The following is a 26,691-nucleotide window of genomic DNA, read 5'->3' on the forward strand; positions in this document are numbered from 1 at the left end:
TACATCAAATACAATAACTCACCAGCATAATGGGAAGAAAGGGAACCATAAACTTATATTATACATTGGGAAACAAGTTTGGAAAATGTAATTTTAAAGTAGTTCTTGTGCTTTTAGTACCATTTTTAGGACTCCTTTGTTAAATTAATATCAGTTGGGGCAAAAAGTCCAGTATGTCAAGCTAACTTACTGAATTTTCTTTTATAGACTTGCCATGCTAGTGTAATAACAGAACTATAGGTTACACTGTAATGGAATTATTTTTATATACTCCAGTTTTTAAGTCAGTATTTTAACTATCTGAAGTCACAATGAACAGAAAAGATAAAACAAGTAAATGAACCTTAATGAAAATTTGTTTTGCAAAAAGTATTTTAGATTAGTTGCCATTTTTTGTACTAGTGATACATAACAAAGTTATTTTGACTTATTTTATGTTTCAGAAACCCAGGCTTATACACACCAAAACACACATTTAAGAATGTTGAAATCATTTATTTACCTCAGAATTATCTTGCTTTTACTGGTGCAAGGTTTTTTATATAATGGCAATATGTACAATCAAGCCAATCAATAAAATGACTGCACTAAATAATGCATATTTTAGTAATCTGCCTTCCCATTTATCCATTCTGAGAATATAAAATTAGCATACAAGATTACAAATATACATTTATGGTATAAACATATTTTTAAAATCATTATGGCTGAGGGCAGTATCAATCCCTTGTTCCACTTGGATGTAACTATTCCTCCTCAGCCAAATCACAAGGTCAGATCAGCTGCATACAGGAAAGCTGCTTTGCTTTTGCTCATCCCCATTCACATAAATACAGGATACCCAAGTGATTATTCTCAGTACTGCTTCTTATTGCCAGACCTGTGCAGAATTTTAAAGTTTTAGGTAAGATGATGTGGGTAGGAGATGACCAAAATGTATTAGTTTGGGAACAGCTTCCAGAGAATACAAACAAGACCCCTAAGTTAGCTAAGGGCAGATTTTCAAGCAATCTACCAAATAAAAATAAGGCAATACATTCAGTATGGCTGGAAAAATTATTTATTTTTCAGTTGATCCAGTTCAGATGATGTCCCCTTGAAAAACTTATATTCTGAAAACCTTTATTATTGATTTTAACATATGTATATTTCCACAGCATGAATTTTTATGGAGACTGATATAAAACAATCAGCATTCACTTTCAGAACTCATCTAAAGCTTGAAGATGAAATGCTTGTTTGCTTGATCTATGTGCTCTGCATTCAAATGTTCCTCATGTCTCTCAACAGCAATGGCCTGTAGGTTGCCTCCAAGCTTTCCATGTATTCTAAATAATCACTCACTCGAAATCTATGGAGTGCTTCTTCCTGCACAAATACACACAACAAAATTATTAGCTATGAAAAAAGATGCAATATTACAGTGTAATGAATTTTAGACGTTTGAAGGTAGCCTATTTTACTTTTGCATGTCACTGCCTTGGTGTTTTATGGTGCAAACAGATACTTTATTACCTTTTGTTTAAAAGTGAAAAATCAGTGTGCTCATGTTCAGACAGCTCTTCCTAATTAGAAATTTGCTAACAAATGGCTTTTTCCGACTGAACCCATTTCTTCACTCTTAGGAGAGCATGCCATTTGATGATTTCAAGGAATACAAAATAAGCCTTAAATAGCAAATGACAGGTTACAAAAACAGTCTTTTCTCAAAGTGTATACAAGCTCTGGAAGCCCTAAGGTTGTTGATGTGCTAGGTATAATGAATAGGTTCCCAGTACGTTGATCCACTCTTTCTGCTAACAGCCAGCTAGGAGAATAGCACTCGTTATATATTTTAAAAAACAATTATGAACACTGATCTTCAAAATATGCTCTTTTAAAGCAGGCTAAGATACTTTTGCTTCATTGTCATTGTAAACAACAATGAACATTCTATAAAGCTCTGGATTTCATGTCCATATTTAACAGGGCAAAATAAGTCTGACCGCAAAAAAGACGATCAGGCTAAATCCTTCCATGGGACTGACAAGGTAGAAGGATCCTGGCAGATGTATCCTCTGCAAAAAGAAACCAAGAGTAGAGCTGGATTCAACAGGAAAACCAAGAAAAAACTCTCTGGTACACTTTGATACTCCTTTGAGCAGGAACAACCTGTGTGCTGACCATCTGCTGAGCAGTGTTACTGATAAAGCAGCATATGCTGTAACAAGCATTTAGGAGCTAGACAGTGCTCTAGGGCACATGGCTGGTGCATTAGCTGAGCACTCCCCTAACTAGCAGTCTACTGAGCTTAGAGTGACCAGATGTCCTAATTTTATAGGGACAGTCCTGATATTCAGGGTTTTGTCTTATATAGGCACTTATTACCTCCCAATCTCTGTCCTGATTTTTCACACTTGCTATCTGGTCACCCTAGCTGAGCTCATGGAGCACAATTTCCTACCATCCAAAAGTCTGCACATCCCTGTTTGAATGAGGGTCTGAGGATGTCCTTACCCTTTTCCTCTCCTCCTCACAAGTGCAAACAAGGGCACAATTTTGTCTTATTTTGGGGAATCTTTTTTGCATATCTGGAATTCATCTAAACTAGCTATAATACACCACAGATTCAGAGAAGGATGGAGAGTAAATGTGGATTTGCAGAGGCAGTGAGCTAGAGTACCCAGACCCTCATGTGATGGATGGAAATAGGAAAGGTACAAGGAGCTTTGCCCCAGCCCCCATGCAAGGGCCAGTGATAATCACAGACCTTGCACTTAAGGAAGCACCACAAGACCTGTTGATTCTAGTAATTCTGGGGCTGCAAGACACCTCAAAGAGAGAAGAGACATCGCCTTCCCCACCAACATGCTGGCCAGTGGATCAGCTAGACACAGATAAAGGAAAATGCTGTACTATCCTAAGGGAAAGTGCAGCATGCGCAATCCCCAAGTTCTCCCTGGAGCTTTGGCCTGGATTGTGCTTCCCAAGACATAACCCCTCTCAAAGCTCTTAGCTTCATAATGCCCCCCCTGAATACAGCTGTGTAATTATACAATCTTCTGGAGAATTTCAGTTACTAAGTACACTTTGTTTCTTCCTGAAGAACTCCACTGTAGGAGGGTAGCAAACAGAAGCCATTCCCAGGGGGAGGGTTGGAGGAACGTTTAACTCAAGAAGGCTGCCTGCTCAAACAAACATCCAATTTAACTTCAGAATCAGAGAACATTGCTGAATAAAAGTGTAAATTTAACTACAAATGGTGATTTGAAGCCTTACAAATCTCAGACATACAGCAGCAGCCAATAAAGTCAACATCTGTCACAAGTTACTATAAACCTGTATCTTAGCTACTCAAGTTACTTCCTTGTCTAAATAGGGACAATAACCTCAGTATCTCAGATACCAATGTGTGATACATTCTTGGAAAACACTGAAATGAACCTAATGTGGATATATTATGGAGATGAGCCTTGGAGGGGACTATTCCTCTGATAGAATGGACTCTAAATTGATCTATTTTAGGATTATGTATTGGAGCCCTTCCACATAATAATCTCTGTCTTTCTGGAATGAACCTCAGCTAGCTAGATCTCAATTTAAGCCTCTCTGTTGGCTAGACTCTTTTAGGGATGCTCCTACGTGACATCAAGTAGACAGAAAATGAAGTCTTATGTCCCAAGAGCCATAAACAGTAAATTGAACATTAGGGCCCATACCTGACAAATTTGTTCCCCACATGACTGGGGAAGATTTGGTAGAAAGATTCTTGCAAATGTGAAGAAACTGGAGTCCCTGAACCCTGGGAAGTAGGAGAGAGACTGATCAATATGAATGGCCTTGGTGTTCGGTTGCACCTAAAGAAGGGAAGATTTTCACAACAAAGGCTCTGATTCAACAGAGGTGGTTCTGGATGGATGAAGCAGAATCAGTGTCTTGGAGCTGAGCAGCTATGCTTTGTCTCTAGATCCGAAAGCATAAGTAGGAGCCAGAGAATCCTTCCATTTTGGTGAGTGTTAGATCAAAGGATTAGCCGGGACCTCTCAAGAAACCTTTCTTACCTCATTGACAACTCCACAAATGGTGACTAGGGTCTTTAAAGGCATCAGATGCAAAACTTCCTCCCATACCTAACATACACATTGACACTCCACATTAAACAGTGGCTAAATCCCTCATAATCAATAAAACTGAATGTACTGAACCACCTCACATCCCTAAACCACACCTGCAAACAGAAATTTGAAGAAATTCCCTCTGTTTGCCTAGATTTAGAGCTCTTCTTGAAAATCACTATTTCATAGTGAAACAGAGTCTTGAGTACTACTTCTGTTTGAATAAAGATTCTAGGTCTCTTTTGCTAATCTATTCATAGAGGTGGTAAGTATTTATGTTGGGACCTAGAACAGGTTAGTGGAAGACAAGGTTATTCACTTTGTGTAGTAACTGAGGTTCTTCAAGATGGTTGTCCTGTGGGTGCTCCATTTTAGGTGTTTTGATGCCCTGTGCTTGTAATTGGAGATTTGTGGTAGCAATGCCTGGTTGGGCTGCGCACGTGCTGTAGCCATCTCGTGCCACTCCGAGCGGGTACATAGTGGTGCACAGCCGATCGTCCCCATGTTCCCTCTCTACCTCAGATAATCGGCCTGAAATTCTGAAGTAGAGGGCAGGAGAGGGTAGTGGAGCACTCACAGGGACAACCATCTTGAAGAACCTCAGTTACTACACTAGATGAGTAACACTCTCTTGTTCTTTGAGGAGTGTCCCTGTGGGTGCTCCACTTTAGGTGACTGTGAAGCAGTGCCCCTCAGTGGAGGCGAGGGGCTTCAAAGTTGCACTGTTGATGGTGCATAACACAGTAATTCCAAAGTGAGCATCTGACACGGATTGTTGTTCTAAAGCATAGTGTTTAATGAAAGTATGGACTGATGCCCAGGTAGCTGCTCTGCAAATGTCAGTGATAGGGATGTTATTGAAAAGGGCCACAGATACTGCCATTTCTCTGGTGGAATGTGTGCAAACTCCTGGAGGAGGCTGTAGATTATTGTTTTGGTAGCACAAATGGATACATCCTGATATCCATTTGGTTAGTCTCTGTTTTGAGATGGTTTGACCCATCGAGCAGTCTGTTATGGAAACAAATAGTCTAGGTGATTTTCTAAATGTTTTTATTCTTTCAGTGTAGAAAGCTAATGCTCTGAGAACATCCAATGTGTGGAGTGAGGCCTCCTTTCCATCCGTATGCGGCTTAGGAAAAAATACAGATAAGTAAATGGGTTGGTTTAAATGAAAGGGGGAGGTGCTTTTATCTATAAGAATATTGTATAAGGTGGGTGTGCCATTAGGGCACCTAATTCTGCCACCCATCTGGTGGATGTGATGGCAATGAGGAAAGCCCCCTTCATGGATAAGTGCAACAAAGAGCAAGTTGCAAGGGGTTCAAAAGGCTTTCCCATGACTCCTCATAGAACAAGGCTGAGGTCCCACATGGGTGTAGCGTTTATCATTGTGGGATAAGTGTTTTCAATGCCTTTAAGGAAGTGTTTAATCATCGGTGAGTAAATATGGTGACCCCATCCACCTTTTTATGGAACGAAGTAATAACAGCCAAGTGTACTCTGATGGAGCTTGTGGATAGTTGGGGATTGGTCCTGCTTTGAGCAGGGGGTTGGACTAGATGACCTCCTGAGGTCCCTTCCAACCCTGATATTCTATGATTCTATGATAGTTTGCCATCTGATGCAAGTATGGGAACCATGCTTGTCTGGGCCATGTGGGCGCTATGAGAATGACCCCTGGATTTGTCCTGCTTGATCTAGTGAATGACTTATCTTAGGAGTGGGGTCAGAGGAAATGCATACATCAGTGGTGCCTCCCATTTTATGAGAAGAGCATTGCCTAGGGAGTGGTATCCCAATCCCACTCTGGAGCAATATTGTGGGCACTCAACATTCTGAGCTGTTTCAAATAGATCTATGGTGGGGAACCCCCATTGTTTTAATATGGATTTGAGAATTTCAGGATCCATCTATGACTCATGCATTTGTGAGAAATCCCTGCTTAGTACATCCACTGTTGTATTCTGACATCCCGCCAGATACGATGCCGATATCTCTATGTTGTTGGTGATGCACCATTTCCAAAGGCGTATCATCTCTGTACATAGGGAGTATGATCGTGCTCCCCCTTGGCAGTTTATATAAAACATGCATGCTATATTGTCCATGAAGATCTCGATTGTATTGTTCTTGACTAGAAGGAGAAAGTGATCACATGCATTTTGGACTGCCCTTATTGCCAATAAGTTTATGTGTAGGTTGGACTTCGCTGGGGACCTGCAGCCTTGGACTGTATTGTTGAGTAGATGTGCCCCCCAACCTATTAGGGAAGCGTCTGTCGTAATTGTCATGGTTGGAGTTCTTTATTGGAAAGGGACTCCTGAGCAGATGTTCTTTGGTTGTGTTCACCACGTTAATGAGTCTTTTACTCTGCGTGGCATTATGAGGCATCTGTTGAGAGAGTGTCTGTGTGGTATATACACTGTTCGAAGCCAGGCCTGCAAGCATCTCATGTGGAGTCTGGCATGCTTAACAACAAATGTTGTTGCCGACTTGTGCCCCAAGAGTTGTAAACATGTTCTGGCGGATGTTTGTGGGCTTTCCCTCACCACTGAAATTAGGTTGACGAGGGTGAGGAAGCATTGTTGGGGTAGCGTTACTATTGCTGTCAGACAGTTGAGACAGGCTCCTATGAATTCAAACTTTTGGACAGGAACCAATGTGGACTTTTGCACATTTATTTGCAATCCTAGGTTTGTAAGTGTTATCGTGCTCTGTGTGGTGTTTATTGCTTCTTGCTGTGTTGGTGCCAGTATGAGGCAGTCGTCCAAGTATGGAAATATCATTACTCCATGTCTGCACAGGTGAGCTGCAATGACAGCAAGAACCTTTGGAAAAAAACCCTTGGGGCAGTGGATAGGCCGAAGGGTAGTACTCTATGGTGGAAATGAATCATAGAATATCAGGGTTGGAAGGGACCTCAGGAGGTCATCTAGTCCAACCCCCTGCTCAAAGCAGGACCAATCCCCAACTAAATCATCCCAGCCAGGGCTTTGTCAAGCCTGACCTTAAAAATATCTAAGGAAGGAGATTCCACCACCTCCCTAGGTAACGCATTCCAGTGTTTCACCACCCTCCTAGTCAAAATTTTTTTCCTAACATCCAACCTAAACCTCCCCTACTGCAACTTGAGACCATTACTCTTTGTTCTGTCATCTGCTACCACTGAGAACAGTCTAGAGCCATCCTCTTTGGAACCCCCTCTCAGGTACTTGAAAGCAGCGATCAAATCCTACCTCATTCTTCTCTTCCACATACTAAACAATCCTAGTTCCCTCAGCCTCTCCTCATAAGTCATGTGTTCCAGTCCCCTAATCATTTTTGTTGCCCTCTGCTGGACTCTTTCCAATTTTTCCACATCCTTCTTGTAGTGTGGGGCCCCAAACTGGACACAGTACTCCAGATGAGGCCTCACCAATGTCGAATAGAGGGGAATGATCACGTCCCTCGATCTGCTGGCAATGCCCCTACATATACATCCAAAAATGCCATTGGCCTTCTTGGCAACAAGGGCACACTGTTGACTCATATCCAGCTTCTTGTCCACTGTAACCCCTAGGTCCTTTTCTGCAGAACTGCTGCCTAGCCATTCAGTCCCTAGTCTGTAGTAGTGCATGGGATTCTTCCATCCTAAGTACAGGACTCTGCACTTGTCTTTGTTGAACCTCATCAGATTTCTTTTGGCCCAATCCTCTAATTTGTCTATGGCCCTCTGTATCCTACCCCACCCTCCAGTGTATCTACCACTCCTCCCAGTTTAGTGTCATCTGCAAACTTGTTGAGGATGCAGTCCATGCCATCCTCCAGATCATTAATGAAGATATTGAAATGCTGTTTCCCTAGGGTGAATCTCAGGAATCTTTTGTGTGATGGGTGGATAGTAATATGAAAATAAGCATCCTGAAGGTCCAGGGCTGAGAGTCAATCTCCTTTCGCTAATGCTGGAATTATTGTGCTTAGAGTCACCATTTTTAAACATTGTGTTCTCATGAATTTGTTGAGTTTTTGTAAATCCAGGATGGGTCTCCACCTACCGGTCTTTTTCTGAGTTAGAAAGTAATGTGAATAAAAACCACTCCCCCTGTGTTGTAATAGTACAGGTTCCATGGCACCTAATCGTACCAGGTGATTTATTTGCTGTTGTAACAGGTATGTAGGAGAGGCAGTGGCGTATTAATGCCTAGGCCGACAAAGCCTAGGCCTAGGGTGGCAAATGTGCAGGGGTGGCAAATTTATAAAAGCAGCCAGAGGCTGCTTCCCTTGGCACCGGTTCGCGCCCTCTGCTCCTGGCCCCGCCCCAACTCCACCCCTTCCGTGCCCCCTCCCTGACCCTATGGTCCCCTTCCCCAAATCCCCGCTCTGGCCCAGCCCCACCTGCTCTCCTGAACGCGTCGCATTCCCCCCTCTTCCCCCCTCCTTCGCGAATCTCTTTTGCGCACAAACACTGGCAGGGAGTGGGGAGAAACAGGACCTGGCGGCACACTCAGGGGAGGAGGCGGAGGCGGAGTGGAGGTGAGCTGGGGCAGGGAGTTGCTGTGGGGGGGGGGAATTATTTCAGGGCCAAGGGGCGACAAAATCATTAATCCACCACCGGTGAGAGGGGACCCTGAAGAGGGATGAGGATGGGGGGTGGGTAGGTGGGATAGAAATAAAGGGGATAGAGTAGCCCTTCTGGATAATCTCTGAAACTCATTTGTCTGTCATGATGGTGTTCCAGACTGGGTAGTATGGTGACAGATGGTCTCCGAATGGGTGGGGGACTGTTTCTGGTTCCAGAGTCAAAGAGTGTGGAGGTTTCGTGCCCTCGACCACACCTTCAAAATAATCGTTTAGAGGTGGATTGTTGCGATGTCGAAGACTGATCTTGGTTCTGCTGACATCTGTTCTGTCTTTGTTTACGCTGTTGGTCACACTGTCTTTGGGACTAAGAATATGGCATAGACCAGAATCTCGGATTGTAAAACCTGCTCTGTTTCCTTTTCTTTGCAGGTATGTAAATGCCACGGGTTTTTAAGGTTGCCCTTGAGTCTTTAAGGGTGCGTAATGAAACATTGGTTTTGTCTGCAAGTAGTTTCCGCCCCTTGAAGTGTAAGTCCTCAACTGTTGTCTGGACCTCCCTTGGGAACCTGGAGAGGTGGAGCCCATGACCACAGATATCACAATGGATCATGCTGCTGTGTCTGCAGAGTCAAGGGAGGACTGGAGGGCAGTCCTGGTGATGAGAGACCCTTCAGAAATGTTTGCCTTGTATTGTTCTTTTTTGTCATCTGGTAAATTTTCAAAAAAAGTTGACATTTTGGCGAACAAATTGTGTGTATATTTGGCTAGCAGGGCAGCATAGATGGCTATGAGGAGCTGAAGTGTAGCTGAGGAATAAGCTTTCCACCTGAAAAGGTCTAGCCTTTTCCAGTCCTTATCATATGGGGTCGTTCGAGACTGGTGTTGTTTCCCCCTTTGGTTGACCGCCTCTACTACTAAGGAGTTTGGTGTGGGGTATGTAAATAGGAACTCAGGAACTTTTGCTGGCATATAATATTTTTTTGGTCAGATCTTTTACATGAGGGTGGTACTGCAGTACGTGTCTGCCAGACTATTTTTGAAGGCTCCATGATTGCATCATTAATTGGCAGAGCTATCTTTGCTGATGGGGATGCCTGGAGTATGTCCGTGAGCTTGTGTTGGACTTCTGTAGCTGAGCCAATGAAATGTCCAGAGATGCAGCAACCCTTATGAAGAGGTCATGAAAGGATTTTAAATCATCCCCCATGGTGTTTGTGGGGGGGTGGCATTATAGTTTTGTCCAGTGACAAAGATGAGAGGTGAGTAGGCAGCGAAGTGTCATGTTCAGCTGTGTCTTCAGGTTCCTCAGTGTCTTCGTCTTGTATTTCTGAGGGTGCTGGGACAGTTGGGGAAGGAGACCAGGATGTTCTGGACTTAGGCAGGCTAGGGGGGATGTGGTTTTGAGCCCTACACATTTCCCATGGATCCCAGTAGGACCAGTAAGGTGGGAATGGTATGGGGGGCAGTGCCCATGGGTGACCATACCATCCTCGTCTATCTGCAAGTGTTTGGTGATGAAATGGTCTTGCCTTGCGTGAGGAGTTCTGAAGAGTATTTATTACTGCATCATCATCTTCTTCCTCATCACCAATCACCTGCAGATATACAGTGTGGTGGCTGAGCAGCAAGGAGTAGTCAGCTGGCTTACTACCGATCTAGATGGGGTACCCTTGGTGTCAAGTAGAGGAGATTCAGGAATTAAGACCACTATCAGGTCCGCATGCCTCACAAATTGCTGTGGAACTGTGAGGCGTGGTGCCAGAGACGGTGTGGTGGACAGCCCGGAAGCATGAGCTGAAGCTGCAGGTGCCGAGGATGTAGAGCTGTGAGGCACAGATACAGCAGTGGCACCACTGTAATGCTCAGTGCTGAGATTTTCTTCAGCTCCATGGGTGCCAAGCTGGAAGATTTCACTTTAGTGTGTGAACCTCCATTATGGCTTGCTGGCAGAGGGTTTTTAGCTCTTTGAGAACTCTCAGTGCCGGAGGTTCCCAGTGCTTCGTGGTGCAGTGCTCCCGGTGCCATCAGTACTGGGGCAGATTTTTCAACTGGAGATTGCTTCCTTTTAGGCGATTCTTGATGTGGGGATATCTACAACTGCTTTTTGGTAGCCCTTCTAGGAGCAGGCTCCTTGGTAGCCATTGTTGAAGTGGAGCCCCTGTCAGAGGCTGCCGCTGGTGACCATTGGCCAGGGGGTGTCCTGAACTCAGGGTTGGAGGCTGGCCTGAGGGATTTCTCCATCATGAGGTGCTTCAGTTGAAGATCCCTGGCTTTTCTTGTCCTAGCTGTCAGTTTTCTGCAGTATGGGCACTTTTGAGTAACGTGTGTCTCACCAAGGCAGCGGACACACTGAGCACGATTGTCAGAGACCAGTACGGAGAGTCTGCAAGTCAGGCAGCATTTAAAGCCAGGTGAGCTGGGCATGCCTGAGAGTCGGTCTCTTAGAGAGAAAAAACAAGGGTAAACCCTGTTTGAGACTAAGACTGTATACCTGTGAGAGAGGCAGGAGTAGATAGGGAAAGTAAAGGAATTTTTTTTTTAATTTTAAAGAAATTAGAGTAATGCAAGGGGATAGGGGAACTAAGTACAACTAAGCTAACACTATCACTATGAACTAGCTACTATAAATCTTATCTGAGGTAAGAAAGGGTGCTGCTGATTGCTCCGACTCAAGCCAACAGAGGTGAATGGTTGGCTGTGCACCGCTATGTGACCATTCAGAGCGGCATGAGACGGCAGAGCGGCCCAACTGGGCACTGCTACCACAAATCTCCTATTGCAAGCACAGCGCATCAAGGCACCTAATGTGGAGCACCCCCAGAGAAACTCCTTGAAGAAGAACCCAGAGTTTTTTCCTTTCTTTTCAGTGATTGATATATTGGCATCTGATGTCTCCAGCTTTTTAATATAGAATGTTGAACAAATAAGGCCTCCTCCAAAAGGATAAAGTCTGTCTCTCTTGCTTCTTGCCCGCACCACTTCCCTCAGCTCCCATTGGCCGGGAACGGTGAACCGCGGGCACTGGGAGCTGCGGGCAGCCATGCCTGCGGACGGTCGTTGTAAACAAACTGTCTGGATGGTCGATATAAACAAATTGTCTCACAGACCACCAGTGGATTACCCTGACAGGCCGCGTGTGGCTCGTGGGCCACAGGTTGCCTACCACTGATCTACTCTATTATTTTTTTAATTCAAGTTCAGCAATTTTATGGACTGTCAATAGGGTTAATTAGGTTTAATACCCATAATGCTGTTGGTCAATTACTAGTTTTCTTGAAATTTACAAGTCCAGGTTTGAGTTTTAACTTCTCAGTGCAGGGATTATTCACTTACTGTACTGAAACAGCACTCATAAAATGGAAGTCTAAAAGTTGCTGTATGCATAGTAATTGCAAAAGGAGTTGAATATACATTTTCCCATTTCTTTAGATGTGCTACATCTCCTCCATTTCTTATTAATAGGAGTCATTTGATATGTATAGAATCCCCAACCCTCTCTATCTATCATATACAAAGATATGGTATAGTGCTTGATGGTTGTATATTTTCTTTTTTTACCCGCTGCCACTTATATTTTCTAAAGGAAAGGATCATGATTTGTCAGCAAAAAATTATTTATCTTGCTTATAACTACCACTGTCTTTCCATACTGGCCTACCTTACTATTCCAGTTTAAAAAAAATCCTTTAAAATATGAGGACAGTTTCATTTGCACACAAAAAAGAAGCTACAGACAAGCATTACATTCAGCACCTGATAATATTAGCCCTAACTCTTAAAATTCTCTAAATAGTCACATGTACCCTTTCAGGGTTCAAGAATCTTTTCCATTATACATTAAAAAAATAGGAGCTAAAATGTGAAAGAGAGAATTTTTTAAAGAACCTTAGTCCGATGATTTGTCCCTCCTCTAAAACCCTAACCACTTTCTTTATGTCTGTAAATAATAAGATGCACTGTTCCTGACAAAAGATTTATTTTTTCTTTTGCCGCTCTCTTCCTCCTTTGTTGTCTTGGCATCTCCTTTTCTTTTCTCTTACCTTCATCCCTTTGACTCTCCCTCAAAGCACTTACAATCATACTCCCCTCCAAACACAAATCAGCACTGGATACCCAGTGCGGCATGCGGGTGGCACTTCTAGTGTATAATATAAGAGAATCTCCATTTTATGAACACCAGTACTACAAATGATAAGTTATATGAACCATTTTTCCTGATTAAAAAAAATTATATAACAAAGGTGATGTTGATGATGAACAAGTCAACATCCTTTCACATTCTAATGCCTTTAGTACACTCAAAATGCCTTGCCGTGGTTTGAAAAACAAGAAAGCAATTACTCCTGACAGAATTCCAGAATTCATATAGCCCCCACTTTTCTGTGCCCCCTGCACAGAAAAATGAAAAAAAAAAATCTGCCAGCAATACCTGGTTTTTCTGAGGTACCTCAACGGAAGCTAAAATTGTAAGGGAAAAGATTGTTCCTGAAGCTATTCAAAGTCAACCTATTTTTTGTTGACCTCCAAGTGTTTTGACTTTCAATGACACAGAGAATTCCAAATATCACCAAACTGGCCTTGAATTGCATACGTGCTGTCTCAAATTCTGCAGATGCAGAGAGAAGTTTTTCACTGTACAATTTGATCCTTTCAAGCAGAAGGAAATCACTAAGTGAGAAAAACTTGAAGGCTCTGTTTTCTGTACTGTAATTTAAATGAAAATCCTGGATTGCACATAAATGCAGGACAATGATTAGCAAAACTGCATGACTTTCATGTGTGAAAGACTGAGCAATTTAAAATGACACTCTTTTTTTTTTTTTTTTTGCTGTTTGGTGTTCTGTAATGTAATTTCAATGAAATTCCAGAATTATAACTGGAATGCAGAGTATTAGTTACTAACTGTTTGTAACTAACTTTCATTTGTTTAGGAAATGCTAAATAGTTATTGTGACTTTTTTCTGTTTTGTAGTTTAAATAAATTACCCAAACAACTGAAACTGGTGTGAGTCTATTGCATTATTTTGACAAATAAAATATGCAGAATTTTGAATTTTTTGGAGCAGAATCCCCCCAGGAGTAAGCAATACAGTACATCATACTGAAACTTATGTATCATACCTACTGTAATATTGTAAGACCCCTACAGTATAAGCGAATGACAAGTGAAAAAAGGGTCATATTGTGAAGCTACCAAAGAAAGGAGACTTCAGGAAGGGGTAAAAACTGGAGAAGCATTCAACTGCTGTCTATTCCAACTAATGTATTTAAAGGTATTATTCTCTACAGAATAAAGAAAGTGGTAGGGTCACAGTTTCAACAACAGGTATTATTCAAACAAGAGAAATAATGTATAGATCAAATATCAACCCTATGTTTCATCACAGAACTGTTGATCAAATGGCATTTACCACTTCATATTGATTTTATAGATTTCCAAAAAGCCATACAGAGGATAAAACTCTTTTATGGAAGTTGCTGTGCCATTATGGAAATTTCCCTTAGAAATATGTGAACATCATTCAGAGCTTTTATGAAAATATGACGTGCCAAGAAATACATAGCAGCAAACTGATTAAATCATTCAGGTGTCAGTCAAGACTGTTTTATGTCACCTATGATCTTTTTTACTGATAGGGGATTGGGTAATGAGAAAGACTACAGGGTCAGATAATGGACTGCCACACAAGTTAACAGGACCTTGACTTTGCAAATGACATCAACTTGCTATACCATACCAACAGAGACATGAAAGCTCAAACGTATGATTGCCAGGCCTCTGCACAGATAGTAAGGCTGAAAAATCAACACCAAGAAAACTAAAACCATGAGAATCAACACACAACATGAAACACCAACAGAAATTTCCGAGATGGACAAAGAAGAAGTCTGCTATTTCAAATATCTTGGTAACACTGTAAGTACAATGGGTGGAACCGATGAAGACTTTAAAACCAGAAGAGTAAAAGCTAGACATGCGTTTGTAACTCTAAAGCCAATCTGGAGAAACAGAAATCTTTCCCTCCAAACTAAACTTTGAATATATAACACCACTGTACAGTTGGGCTTACTATGTGGCACTGAAACTTGGAGACTTATTATGAGCACATTATTTAAATTCCATGTTTTCATTAACAGCTGCCTTAGACAAATCCTCAGTATCAGGTGGCTAGAAAGAAAGTCACAAACAAACAACTCTGGAGAATGATGAAACAGAAACCAATAGGAAAGGAAATTACATTAAAAAAATGAGATGGCTAGGACATAGATGGAGGAAAGACCTGAATAACACAGCAGTAGAGGCCTTGGACTGCAATTCCCAGGGGAAGAGACAATGAGGTAGACGAAGGATAACATGAAAATACACAAAAGAAGCAGAACTGAAAGCTATCAGAATGACATGGGAACAAGCTAAGAATGCAGCAGGAGATCAGCAAAGATAGTAGGCGGGTGAAGGCCCTTTGTTCCTCATGGAAAACAGACATGAGAGAGAGGGGGAGAGAGAGGAATGAGAGGAAAATAAAACCAATACTGGAAATTCAGTTGTTTGGCAAAATAGCATCTCTTTTCAGTCTGGAAAGTGTAGCTTTCCTCTAATCTGGTAATCTGAAGAAAAAAAACATTACTTTGAGAAAAACCTGTAGATCTTGGGTCTGTGTGTGCTGCAGAATATCGTGCTGAAGATGTTTGAACACAGATATACACATATAGATCTGATAATCAGGACCAAGGAAAATACATGTAGCAATGTAGTGACAGATCTCGCTCCAGTCCAAGTAATTCCAGAAACACTGAGCTAGCCACTGCTGACAAATCTAGGGAAATATAAAAACAAATTCAATTTCCTACAGTATTTCACTGATAAATTAATAACTTTTCTATACCACAAACCTCTTTTCAACACCAAGACCATCCTATGCCCCCTTCTCATCCAGCCAGGATCTAGCTAGAACCCCTACCCAACCCATAGGTTGGTGGTCATGACTAACAGGCAGAGAACCCCGGCTTAATATATGCATTTAAAATGGATACACTACGTAGCTGGTATATTGAATAAAAAATATTATTTACCATAGTAACTGTGGTTCTTGAAGAGAAGCCTGTGTAGATCCCCACTCTTAAGAAAAGTGTGCCTCTAGTGCACAAACCCAAAAGTTTGTAGCAAGCAGTGTTGGTCTTAAATTCTTCCCTTGTACTGGGATGTAAGAGCATAAGAGGTGTGGCTCCCAATGCCCTTTAGTCATTCCCATGTATTCAAGACTCCCTCACCTGAGGCTCTAAAGAAGGTACACAGTGAGTCTGAATTCCTGTGGGTAACCATCTCAAACAACTGCAGTTAGCACACTCAGTAACCATTGTTCTCCTTTGAGAACTTCCCATATGGCTCACAACTCTTGGGAGATTCAAAAGAACAAGTGACTCTCCAAGAGGTGGTCTGAGAAGGATAAGACCAAAATAATTCAAAGCCAGCTACTGGCTTCAGACATGTTGGTCTCAATATTGTCTGGCTTGGAACAATGCAAAAGTGATACATAACAGTGCTGCCCTAACCAACAAAATCAATCCAACAAAACAAAATGACCCATAAAGTGAAAAAACCTCCAGATTAATTGTCCTAAATGTATTCTCTTCTTAACAACTATTGTTCTAACAGGAAAAAGGGGTTTTGAAAAAGGATAATGAAGTGAGCTTTGAAGTTTGACCTCACTGCTTATGATAGTCAAAAAGAACTGAGGTGCAGCAGGGACCATGATCCTCATTTGATATCACTGGCCCTGAAATAATGCATGTTCAGCCCCAATTGACACTGCTATAGAGAAGAACCCAATGCATGTAATCCATTAATGTACATCTATACAGGCAATTGGGATACTGTGTGCAGTTCTGGTCTCCCATGTTTAAGAAGGATGAATTCAAACTGGAATAGGTACAGAGAAGGGCTACTAGGATGATCCGAGGAATGGAAAACTTGTTTTATGAAAGGAGACTCAAGGAGCTTGGCTTGTTTAGCCTAACTAAAAGAAGGTTGAGGGGAGATATGATTGCTCTCTATAAATATATCAGAGGGATAAATACCAGGGAGGCAGAGGAATTATTTAAGCTCAGTACCAATGTGGACACAAGAACAAATGGATATAAACTGGTCATTGGGAAGTTTAGACTTGAAATTACACGAAGGTTTCTAAACATCAGAAGAGTGAAGTTTTGGAATAGTCTTCCAAGGGAAGCAGTGGGGGGCAAAAGACATATCTGGCTTTAAGATTAAACTCGATAAGTTTATGGAGGAGATGGTATGATGGGATAACATGATTTTGGTAATTAACTGATCTTTAAATATTCATGGTAAATAGGCCCAATGGCCTGTGATGGGATATTCGATGGGGTGGGATCTGAGTTACTACAGAAAATTCTTTCCTGGGTATCTGGCTGGTGAATCTTGCCCATGTGTTCAGGGTTTAGCTGATCGCCATATTTGGGGTCGGGAAGGAATTTTCCTCCAGGGCAGATTGGAAGAGGCCCTGGAGGTTTTTTCCCTTCCTCTGTAGCATGGGGCACAGGTCACTTGCTGGAGGATTCTCTGCTCCCTGAAGTCTTTAAACCACGATTTGAGGACTTCAATAGCTCAGACATAGGTGAGAGGTTTTTCGCAGGAGTGGGTGGGTAAGATTCTGTGGCCTGCGTTGTGCAGGAGGTCGGACTAGATGATCATAATGGTCCCTTCTGACCTTAGTATCTATGAATCTATAATTGTTTAAGTTGAAACACAAATTTCAAAGTTTAATGACAGAAAAAATAAACTATTCTTTATGTATTTAATTTTATTAAGATTTTTTTAAATGGCATGGAGGTCTTTGAAGGTATATTTAATGTGTGTTTCCCTTTAAATTAAAGAATTTCTGTGCCTTGTAAATGAATGGTAGGTCCTTCCCTGAGGCAGCTTCGGATTTAATTGAATGGTATGGGAGACAGGCTTTAGCAGCTTGTGTATTTTCCATTTCTAAATCACAATTTGTTGCTTAATCCCTTGTGTACAGCACACTTCATTTAGCTCTAGACCACAAATCCTTTGTTAATCAGCTCCTAAGTGTTTAAAAATATGAAGCAGCAGAAAGTACTGTGTTTCTAATTAGATTACAATGGCTATGCTTTAGAATGAGACTGCATTCAGTTGTGTATTCCTGTACACTGACATTTATATATGTTAAAGTTGCTTTCATAGTTAAATGAAGCATTATCTTTTGCAATAAAATAACACAATAATATAGCCAGAGGATGTGTGCCTATTACAGTGGTGTCCATTCTAGTTACGTGTTTCCATTAAAAGCTTATTCTTGCCGTGGGTATTACTGTGAATTGTGATAAAACTTGGCATACAAATTATCTCATATATTTTTCAAAAGACAGATTATTTATTATTATTAAAAGTAAATGCAGTGTTTGTGAAAGTGAGATCCCTGGAGGGAAAGCCTCTATTCCACTTAATAGCGTGCATTATTCTGCTTGTGCAGTATCTTTCTCTACGCTGCCCCACCAGTATGCGTCAACCCTGACCCTGAAGGGACTGCATGGAGGTCTAGTTCAATCTCCATATTCACTGAGTTTTTAACATCCCTGCTGAGACTTCCAATAAAGGCGTTAATACCAATATTGATTTATTTAGTTAATAGGTTGTTCAACTGCTCAACACTGTAGTATTTCAACACCTCACGTACAACGATTTTATCCATGTAACACCCCTGTGGAGGAAGGGCAATATTACTACCTCCACTTAACAGATGGGGAGCTGAAGAATAAAGAAATTCAGGAACTGATTTTCAGATGAGTTGAGCAGCAACAACTCTCATTGACTTGGGAATTCTTGATCTCAACACCTTTGATAATGAGGCCTTAAAGTGACTTGCTCAAGATTGCACAGGAAAAGCTGTCATATATTTGAATCCCAGTCCAATGCTTTAATACTAAGATATTCATTCGCTTCATCTGAGCTATTCTGTGATAAGAACATCTGTCCTGTAGGAATGAGAATCCAGTGGGAGTTGGGAATGCTCAGCATCTCTGAAACTTAGGCAATTAACCTTTATTGGGGCCAGATCCTGCTCACTATGCTTGTCTAAAGGACGATAAAAAGTGTGTTGTAAGGATAGGTTCATTAACAGGTACTAACACCACATTTTTAATCCTAAATTAGACAAGGACAATTGACTTCAACAACAGCTGGATCAGGCCATGTGTGAACTGATGCCTTGTGCTATTATACTTCCTCCCCTTTCTCATTTTAAAAAAAAACAGTCCGTTCCTTTCACTTTGAAAGGCAGCTTTTTCTTATATTTTAAATTTTATCCTTTATGGGTAAGGCTGAGCAGTATACATAAGGAAGTAGAATCAAATTCAGACATTGTAAATCTTGATGAGTTCATGTTTTCTCTCTTTTAATCAATTCTTGCATCACATCCACATCCATTCCCATAAAGAACACACTTGGGCCTCCAAATTTTGGCACAAAATGACCTTTTCAATGAGTTAAGCCCCGTGCAACTATAAGACTTTTTCTTGATCTTTTTCAGCACCCTTCCCCACCCGTAAGGTGGTGAAGAAGAGCCTGCATGTTTGTTCATCCATAGCCTTGAGTAAATCTCTAGAAGCAACAGCACTTACATGGGACTTTATGTCTTCAAAGCACGATGGAAACACACATGAGAGGACCTAAGGTTGCTGTGTTTGAGTAAAATCTCAGCCTTAATATTACATTAATATATGGATTTGGGCTTGCTTTTTCACTTAATTGTAATGATTGGTTGTGATATCAGGAAATTTAACTCCAATATAAGCTGAATTGTCTTATACAATACAAATGTACTACAGAATTTAGCCCCTTACCGGAAATGACCGTGCCATTGAGATTTTTTTACCCCTTATGATTCCATTAAAAAATCCAGCACATTTTGGTCAAGCTTTTGCATAAAACAGGAAGGGGCAGCTCCTCAGCTGAAGTAAATTGGCATAGTTCCATTGAAGTCAACTGTTTTCCATTTTAAAATGTTTTAACTGTGTACTTTTAGTCCTAAACATAAAAATCTATATTAAAAAGCCTACAAAATGAATAGTTATCTGATTTTCACAACAATTTATTTTGTGTGGCTGAAGACTAAAACTTTATTCTTTAGTCATTTTATTGTGGCTGGGTTTTATAGCTTGTTATGTACCTGAGCTATAGTAGCTTTAACCTTCTCTGAATAGCCTTGATTTTGTGGATTTAAGTCAAACATTTAACAATGCTTTAATATGCTTTTGTAAATTACCTGTGATGGAGTGAAACCAGACATGTGGAAAGCTGAAAAGACAAGTGGCAACTCAGCCTTCAGCAACATCTCAATGTAGTGAGCACTGCAAAAATAGATGGGGTGGATGCCAGATTCTGCTGTGTCAATAGATAGGTGTACCTGACCAACAAAGCAAACAACAAATAATAATTGTTACTTACTACAGAAGAAAATGTATGATTTTACTTTAAAAGACACTACTAAATAAGTAAATATTCGTTGGTACCAGAAGCAGGAGAAAAGTGTGGTAAAATGAGTGGAAAACTGTAGAGAGAGAAACTGTTGAGAGAAACAAAAAGGTTTACAAGCTATTTCTCTTGGTTGACAGCCCAATTCATTATTACATATATGTTTTAATGAATGTTAACTTTGTGAGTAGGAAGGGTGAGATTCCCCTCCCCATTCATTGCCCAAGTAGACACATAGAGACTGTTGTTTATAAATGAGGGAGTGGAGAATAGGAGACTGATGCTGTCAAGGTTCCCTCCCCACTTTGAACTCTAGGGTACAAATGTGGGGACCTGCATGAAAACCTCCTAAGCTTACTTTTACCAGCTTTGGTTAAAACTTCCTCAAGGTACAAACTATTTTACCCTTTGCCCTTGGTTTTCCACTGCCACCACGAAACGTTTCTCTGGCTTCCTGAGAAAGCATTGTTTGGAAACGTCTTTCCCCCCAAAAATCCTCCCCACCCTTGCACCCTACTTCTTGGGGAAGGTTTGGTAAAAATCCTCACCAATTTGCATAGGTGACCACAGACCCAAACCCTTGGATCTTAGAACAATGAAAAAAAGCATTCAGTTCTTGAAAAGAAACATTTTAATAGAAGAAACAGTAAAAAGAAAAGGATCACCTCTGTAAAATCAGGATGGTAAATACCTTGCAGGGTAATCAGATTCAAAACATAGAGAATCCCTCTAGGCAAAACCTTAGGTTACAAAAAGACACACAGACAGGAATATTCATTCTATTCAGCACAACTTATTTTCTCAGCCATTTAAAGAAATCATAATCTAACGCATATCTAGCTAGATTACTTACTAAATTCTAAGACTCCATTCCTGTTCTGTCCCCGGCAAAAGCCTCACCCAGACAGACACAGACCCTTTGATGTTCTCCCTCTTCCCAGCTTCTGAAAGTATCTTGTCTCCTCATTGGTCATTTTGGTCAGGTGCCAGTGAGGTTATCCTAGCTTCTTAACCCTTTACAGGTGAAAGGGTTTTTTCCTCTGGCCAGGAGGGATTTAAAGGTGGTTAGCCTTCCCTTTATATTTATGACAGATGCTTTTTGCAATCCTATGTAGTGGACAGAGAATTGGATGGAGCTGTCATGATTTGCCCAGGTGTGGTGTGTGTATGTGGAGGAGAATATATATGGAGGGTAGAAGTGAAGTTCTATTTGAATGGGAGAGTGGGGAATGAAAGGTTACCAGTGTGGAATGTGCTGGGTAGATGGGTGTGTGGTTTGTAAGTAATGTGTTTTTGGCTTGGTGAAGACGTGCATTCCTTTGAACTTCTCCTTCTTTTTCCTTTGGGTCCTGGCTCACAGGAGGTTGCATGTATAGTACAACCTCCCACTCCATATAGGTGACACCTCAGATGAGACGGAGAGTTACATAATGGGAGAAATTAAGACTCCTGTTTGGGGCAAAGAGGAGGTAGAGCTGAGTTCTGGATTGTACATGTTAATGCTTTGGTGGAGCTAATTAACATTTAATGTGGGGATCTTTAGCCTAAAACTGCTTTATACTTTTGCCTGGAGGTTCCACACTTGTTAATTTAGCTATGAAGATACCAAACTCCTCAGTACGGAGGAGGGTCAGCACAAACAGACTCACAAAATGAAGCCAACCTTCTCTGTGCTGGAACAGCAGCAGAATTGGACCAGGTGCTAGTCATACGGTATGTACTACAACTGGAAATATACAAACACCCTCTTGAAAAAGAGCTAGAGAATCATTTAATAAGCCCACAATTTTGCAGTGACTGACTATAGCTGATAGTTTAATTTACACCAGTCACAGAACCTGACAAAGTACAATACCAAACAAAAGAGATTTTTTAAAATAGATGACATCATATTTAACAAAGGATGAAAATTATGGAGCTTGTGTAACTAGCTTGATTTAAATACCAGCCATTTGAAATATGGAATTATTCGGTACTTGGTCAGTACAGAAGTTTTTAATTACTAAAGCATTTTAGTATTTTTCTGTACAACTCTGATATTTTGTGCCTTTTATTGATTTTATAATACAACAAAGCTAATAATCAAAACAATGAACTTGCACAGTGTAATAATAATAAAAAGGCCACTCAGTAGTACCTTCTCCCTACACAAAGAATTTAACACAACCAATAAAGTTTATTTTATTGCCAACTTTAACTTTCAATAACACTGCCATTAGCCTACCCATTATTTCATAGCCTTTAAACAACCATTTGAACAAATGTCAAATCTATATTTTTCTGAGAGAATTTTTAAGGGACAAGCATTCAGTTAGAGGATCTTAATGAAAAGTGAAACAATAACTCAGTGAAACTGATAAACATTCCTTTAAAAAATTTCAAAGCCACCTTTAAAAAGAAAAGCTTTTAAAGTCTTACGGAAACATGCAGTCTTTGCAGCCAGAGAAATGCTGAGATGAGAAGACTGGAAAATTGTTGAAGAAATATTAATGTTTTCTCTCTCTCTCCTGACATTATCAGAAATACAGAAGACGCAAACCAGTCATAGCCAGCATAACCTTGCTGCAGACAACCTGTAGGAGAACGTTAAGGAACTCTGACAAAGAACAAACTATTGCTGGCATAAAACCACGTTTCTTTTCTCCAAGGAACAAAGAATCAGCAAAATAATAATAAAAAAAAATTAGATTGTGAATCACAACAAATCAGGTACTTTAAAAAAAATGGGAATCTGGAAGTTAATATAACAATCCAAACAGAACAATGTCAAGATGTGTAGACCCAGGGTCCTATTGTAGCAACTACGGTGTTGCACTAGTGTAGCTACACTGAAGATGGTTTCTTGAACATAAAAAGTCCATTAAAGTTAAATCAGTATAAAACTGGAGTAAAATTCATTGTGATAAATTAGGCCCCTAGACTTTGAACTAATTTTCCTCTCTGCAAATTCCACGTAATTCTGCCATGACCCTTCGAAAAACACAAACAAAAACACCAAAACCTAGGTGCTTGAATGCTTATTTTAAGTTAACACTAATAGCCCAACACCCATAAGTACTTTTATAACAGTAAACAAATATGTGCATGTGTCAAGGTTCCTTCCCCACTCTGAACTCTAGGGTACAGATGTGGGGACCTGCATGAAAACCCCCTAAGCTTATTTTTACCAGCTTAGGTTAAAACTTCCCCAAGGTACAAACTATTTTACCTTTTGCCCTTGGACTTTATTGCTGCCACCACCTAGCGTCTAACAGGGAAAAAGCCCGCTTGGAAACATCTTTCCCCCCCAAATCCTTCCCAAACCCTACACCCCCTTTCCTAGGGAAGGCTTGATAAAAATCCTCACCAATTTGCATAGGTGAACACAGATCCAAACCCTTGGATCTTAAGAACAATGAAAAAGCAATCAGGTTCTTAAAAGAACAATTTTAATTGAAGAAAAAAAGTAAAAGAATCACCTCTGTAAAATCAGGATGGTAAATACCTTACAGGGTAATCAGATTGAAAACATAGAGAATCCCTCTAGGCTAAACCTTAAGTTACAAAAAGACACAAAAACAGGAATATACATTCCATGCAGCACAGCTATTTTATCAGCCATTTAAACAAAACAGAATCTAACGCATATCTAGCTAGATTACTTACTAAGTTCTAAGACTCCATTCTTTTTCTGTTCCCGGCAAAAAGCATCACACAGACAGAGAGAACCTTTGTTTCTCTCCCCCCTCCAGCTTTGAAAGTATCTGGTCTCCTCATTGGTCATTTTGGTCAGGTGCCAGCGAGGTTCTCCTAGCTTCTTAACCCTCTACAGGTGAAAGGGTTTTTCCTCTGGCCAGGAGGGATTTTAAAGGTCTTTACCCTTCCCTTTATATTTATGACAGCATGTAATAAAGAGGAGGGTGGATACAAACATTTCAGTAAGAAAACAGGTTGTAGCTTCCAAACTTCCAAGGAGGTATAAAACAATAGTAAACATAAAAAAATTAAAGGCTTTAAAAATGAAGTATATTTTGCCAGCATCCTTAAATATTGTATAAAATAATAAACCAAATACATTACTAGGTAGGATAGCCTGTCAAAGGGCTTTTTTGTTTTGTGTTTTTTTTACACAAACAAGTAAAATACACAATGATTTGAAAAAATATTAGATCAAAACCGTAGTGCAAATCAAATTATAACTGCAGATGACTAAATGTTCAATATTAATAATATTATCATCAATATTACAGAAGAAACTAGCAGGCCTAATGGGGATCAGAGCTAATTGCTCTAGGCACTGTACAAACATATTGAAAGACATGATTCTGCCCCAAAGAGCTTAAAATCAAAACCAGACAAGACACACAAGCAAGTTTAATAATCAAATGAAAGGGAAGGACGAGGGTTACAGTCAAAGATCATATAGTTATTCTGTCAAGTACACATTTTAGTGATATAAAGGTTTCATAATAATGGATTTTTCTTTTATGTGTGCATAAAATGTAATGAAAAATACTACGTAGTCTGCACCACCACCAGGAATTAAAGAACAAGATAAATGAAAAATTTCTTTGACAGTGATTAGTGACAACTGTCACTAATGTCTTGGTCAATCTAACTTGTGTCATCTAAAAAGGATACGAAGTGAGGACTTTACAGATGTTTGCTGTTGTTTCAGAAATTTATCACAGTGCATTAACACCAGGCACAGATCATTTTCAGCACCATCTTTCAGCAAATTTAAATATTTACCATACCTAATAAAATAAAGTTTAAACAAACTTAGACACTTAAGTTTCAATAAATGTAAAACATAAAATGTTTAAAAATCTTCTTTAAAAATAAGAACATGTTTTACTGGATGCATTTAATACAGTTCTAGGATTTATGAAAAGTTAAGAACTCATAGCCCTATATGTAATGAAACGTACACTGTGGTTAGGGCTGGGGACTCAGTCTGGTGACAGTTCGGGAAGCAACTGGTGAACTGGTCTAGATTCTATTGAAGGAGCACAGCAGACATTTGTTACTAAGGTTTGCAACCTGTCATAGGAGTCTTAGTATATCCTCAGCTGTCCCTGGATATTCAGATTGCAGCAGATGCCAGCATTGTATTTTTTTTAAATCTGCACTGTGCTAGAAGGCCTCAACCATTTCTTTCAGACATAGACCTTGCTTCCATTATCCATGTCTTTGTGATTTCAAGATAAGATTATTGTGAAGTCCTACATGTGAGGCAATTCTTTAAGATCATTTGGAAATTTAGGCCTCAAACCTGCACACACTTATGCAACCTCACTCACATGAGCTCTCCTGTTGACTTTAATAGGAGAAAGTGATGTAGAAATTTGGTGAAGAAATAATCTGCTTAATCTGCAACAAGGAAGATTTAGGTTAGGTATTAGGAAAATATTTCTAAGCCCTGGTCTACACTAGGACTTTAGGTCGAATTTAGCAGCGTTAAATCGATGTAAACCTGCACCTGTCCACACGATGAAGCCCTTTATTTCGACTTAAAGGGCTCTTAAAATCGATTTTTAATCCCCTGACAAGTGGATTAGCGCTTAAATCGGCCTTGCCGGGTTGAATTTGGGGTACTGTGGACACAATTCGACAGTATTGGCCTCCGGGAGCTATCCCAGAGTGCTCCATTGTGACTGCTCTGGACAGCACTCTCAACTCAGATGCACGATTGTTTGCCGTTGCTCTGACACAGGGAGGGGCAACTGACGACACGGCTTACAGAATTGGCTTACAGGGAGCTAAAATCAACAAAGGGGGTGACTTTACATCAAGGAGTATTTCAGGCAGGACTTCACGGAAGGTTCCAATAAGAAATGGTGCATCTATGTTATTGTTCTTATTGGAACAAGGAGGTTAGTCTGGCCTCTGATTGATACATGGCTAGATTTACCTCGCTGCACCTTCTCTGTGAGTGACTGTAGTGTGACCTAGAGGAATGAGTCCCCTAGACGGCGGGCGGGGGTTTGCAAATGAGTACAAAACAAATCTGGTCTATTTCTTGTTTTGATACACTCTATCTGTTTACATCTTTGGCTGGCAGCAGACGGTGCAAAAGGACTGCATGCCATCCACATCTCATGGCTGCTCGGCAGAAGATGGTACAATAGGACTGCTAGCCATCCTCATCTCTTGCCTGCCCGGCAGAAGATCATGCAATAGGACTGCTAGCAATCCGTATCACCTGCCTGCTCACCATAAGATGGTTCAATAGGACTGACTGCAGGACTAAAGAGAATGACTTGATCAAGTCACTCCATGTCTGCCCAGGCCTCACACAGGCGACCAGAGCACCTCGGACATGATGATGACGGCTACCAGTCCTATTGCACTGTCTGCTGCGACAAGGCAATGGGTTGCTGCTGCTGTGTAGCAATGCAGTACCGCGTCTGCCAGCACCCAGGAGACATACTGTGACAGTGAGCTGAGCGGGCTCCATGCTTCCCGTGGTATGGCGTCTGCACAGGTAACTCAGGAAAAAAGGCATGAAACGATTGTCTGCCCTTGCTTTCACCGAGGGAGGGA

At 40.7% G+C, this 26,691-nt stretch overlaps 1 protein-coding gene across 7 annotated transcripts in view; it reads right to left on the minus strand.

The window, feature by feature from the left end:
* Positions 1-474: 474 nt before the first annotated feature.
* Positions 475-26,691, minus strand: part of TBC1D32 (TBC1 domain family member 32) — a 180,926-nt gene continuing 154,709 nt past the window's right edge. For 4 of the 7 annotated variants that reach the window (XM_075126666.1, XM_075126669.1, XM_075126664.1 and 1 more), the window contains 6 exons: positions 24,787-24,902; positions 22,585-22,739; positions 19,958-20,098; positions 15,284-15,472; positions 3,699-3,781; positions 475-1,368 (listed from right to left, as the gene is read on the minus strand). In XM_075126666.1, coding sequence (XP_074982767.1) covers positions 1,341-1,368; positions 3,699-3,781; positions 15,284-15,472; positions 19,958-20,098; positions 22,585-22,739; positions 24,787-24,902 — 712 coding nt within the window. In that variant the 3' untranslated portion in view covers positions 475-1,340. The remainder of the gene's footprint in view (positions 1,369-3,698; positions 3,782-15,283; positions 15,473-19,957; positions 20,099-22,584; positions 22,740-24,786; positions 24,903-26,691) is intronic. The other 3 variants (XM_075126668.1, XM_048844670.2, XM_075126670.1) reach the window with 3 other exon arrangements.

This window comes from Caretta caretta, chromosome 3 (genome assembly GCF_965140235.1).
Source record: "Caretta caretta isolate rCarCar2 chromosome 3, rCarCar1.hap1, whole genome shotgun sequence".
Classification (NCBI taxonomy): domain Eukaryota; kingdom Metazoa; phylum Chordata; order Testudines; family Cheloniidae; genus Caretta; species Caretta caretta.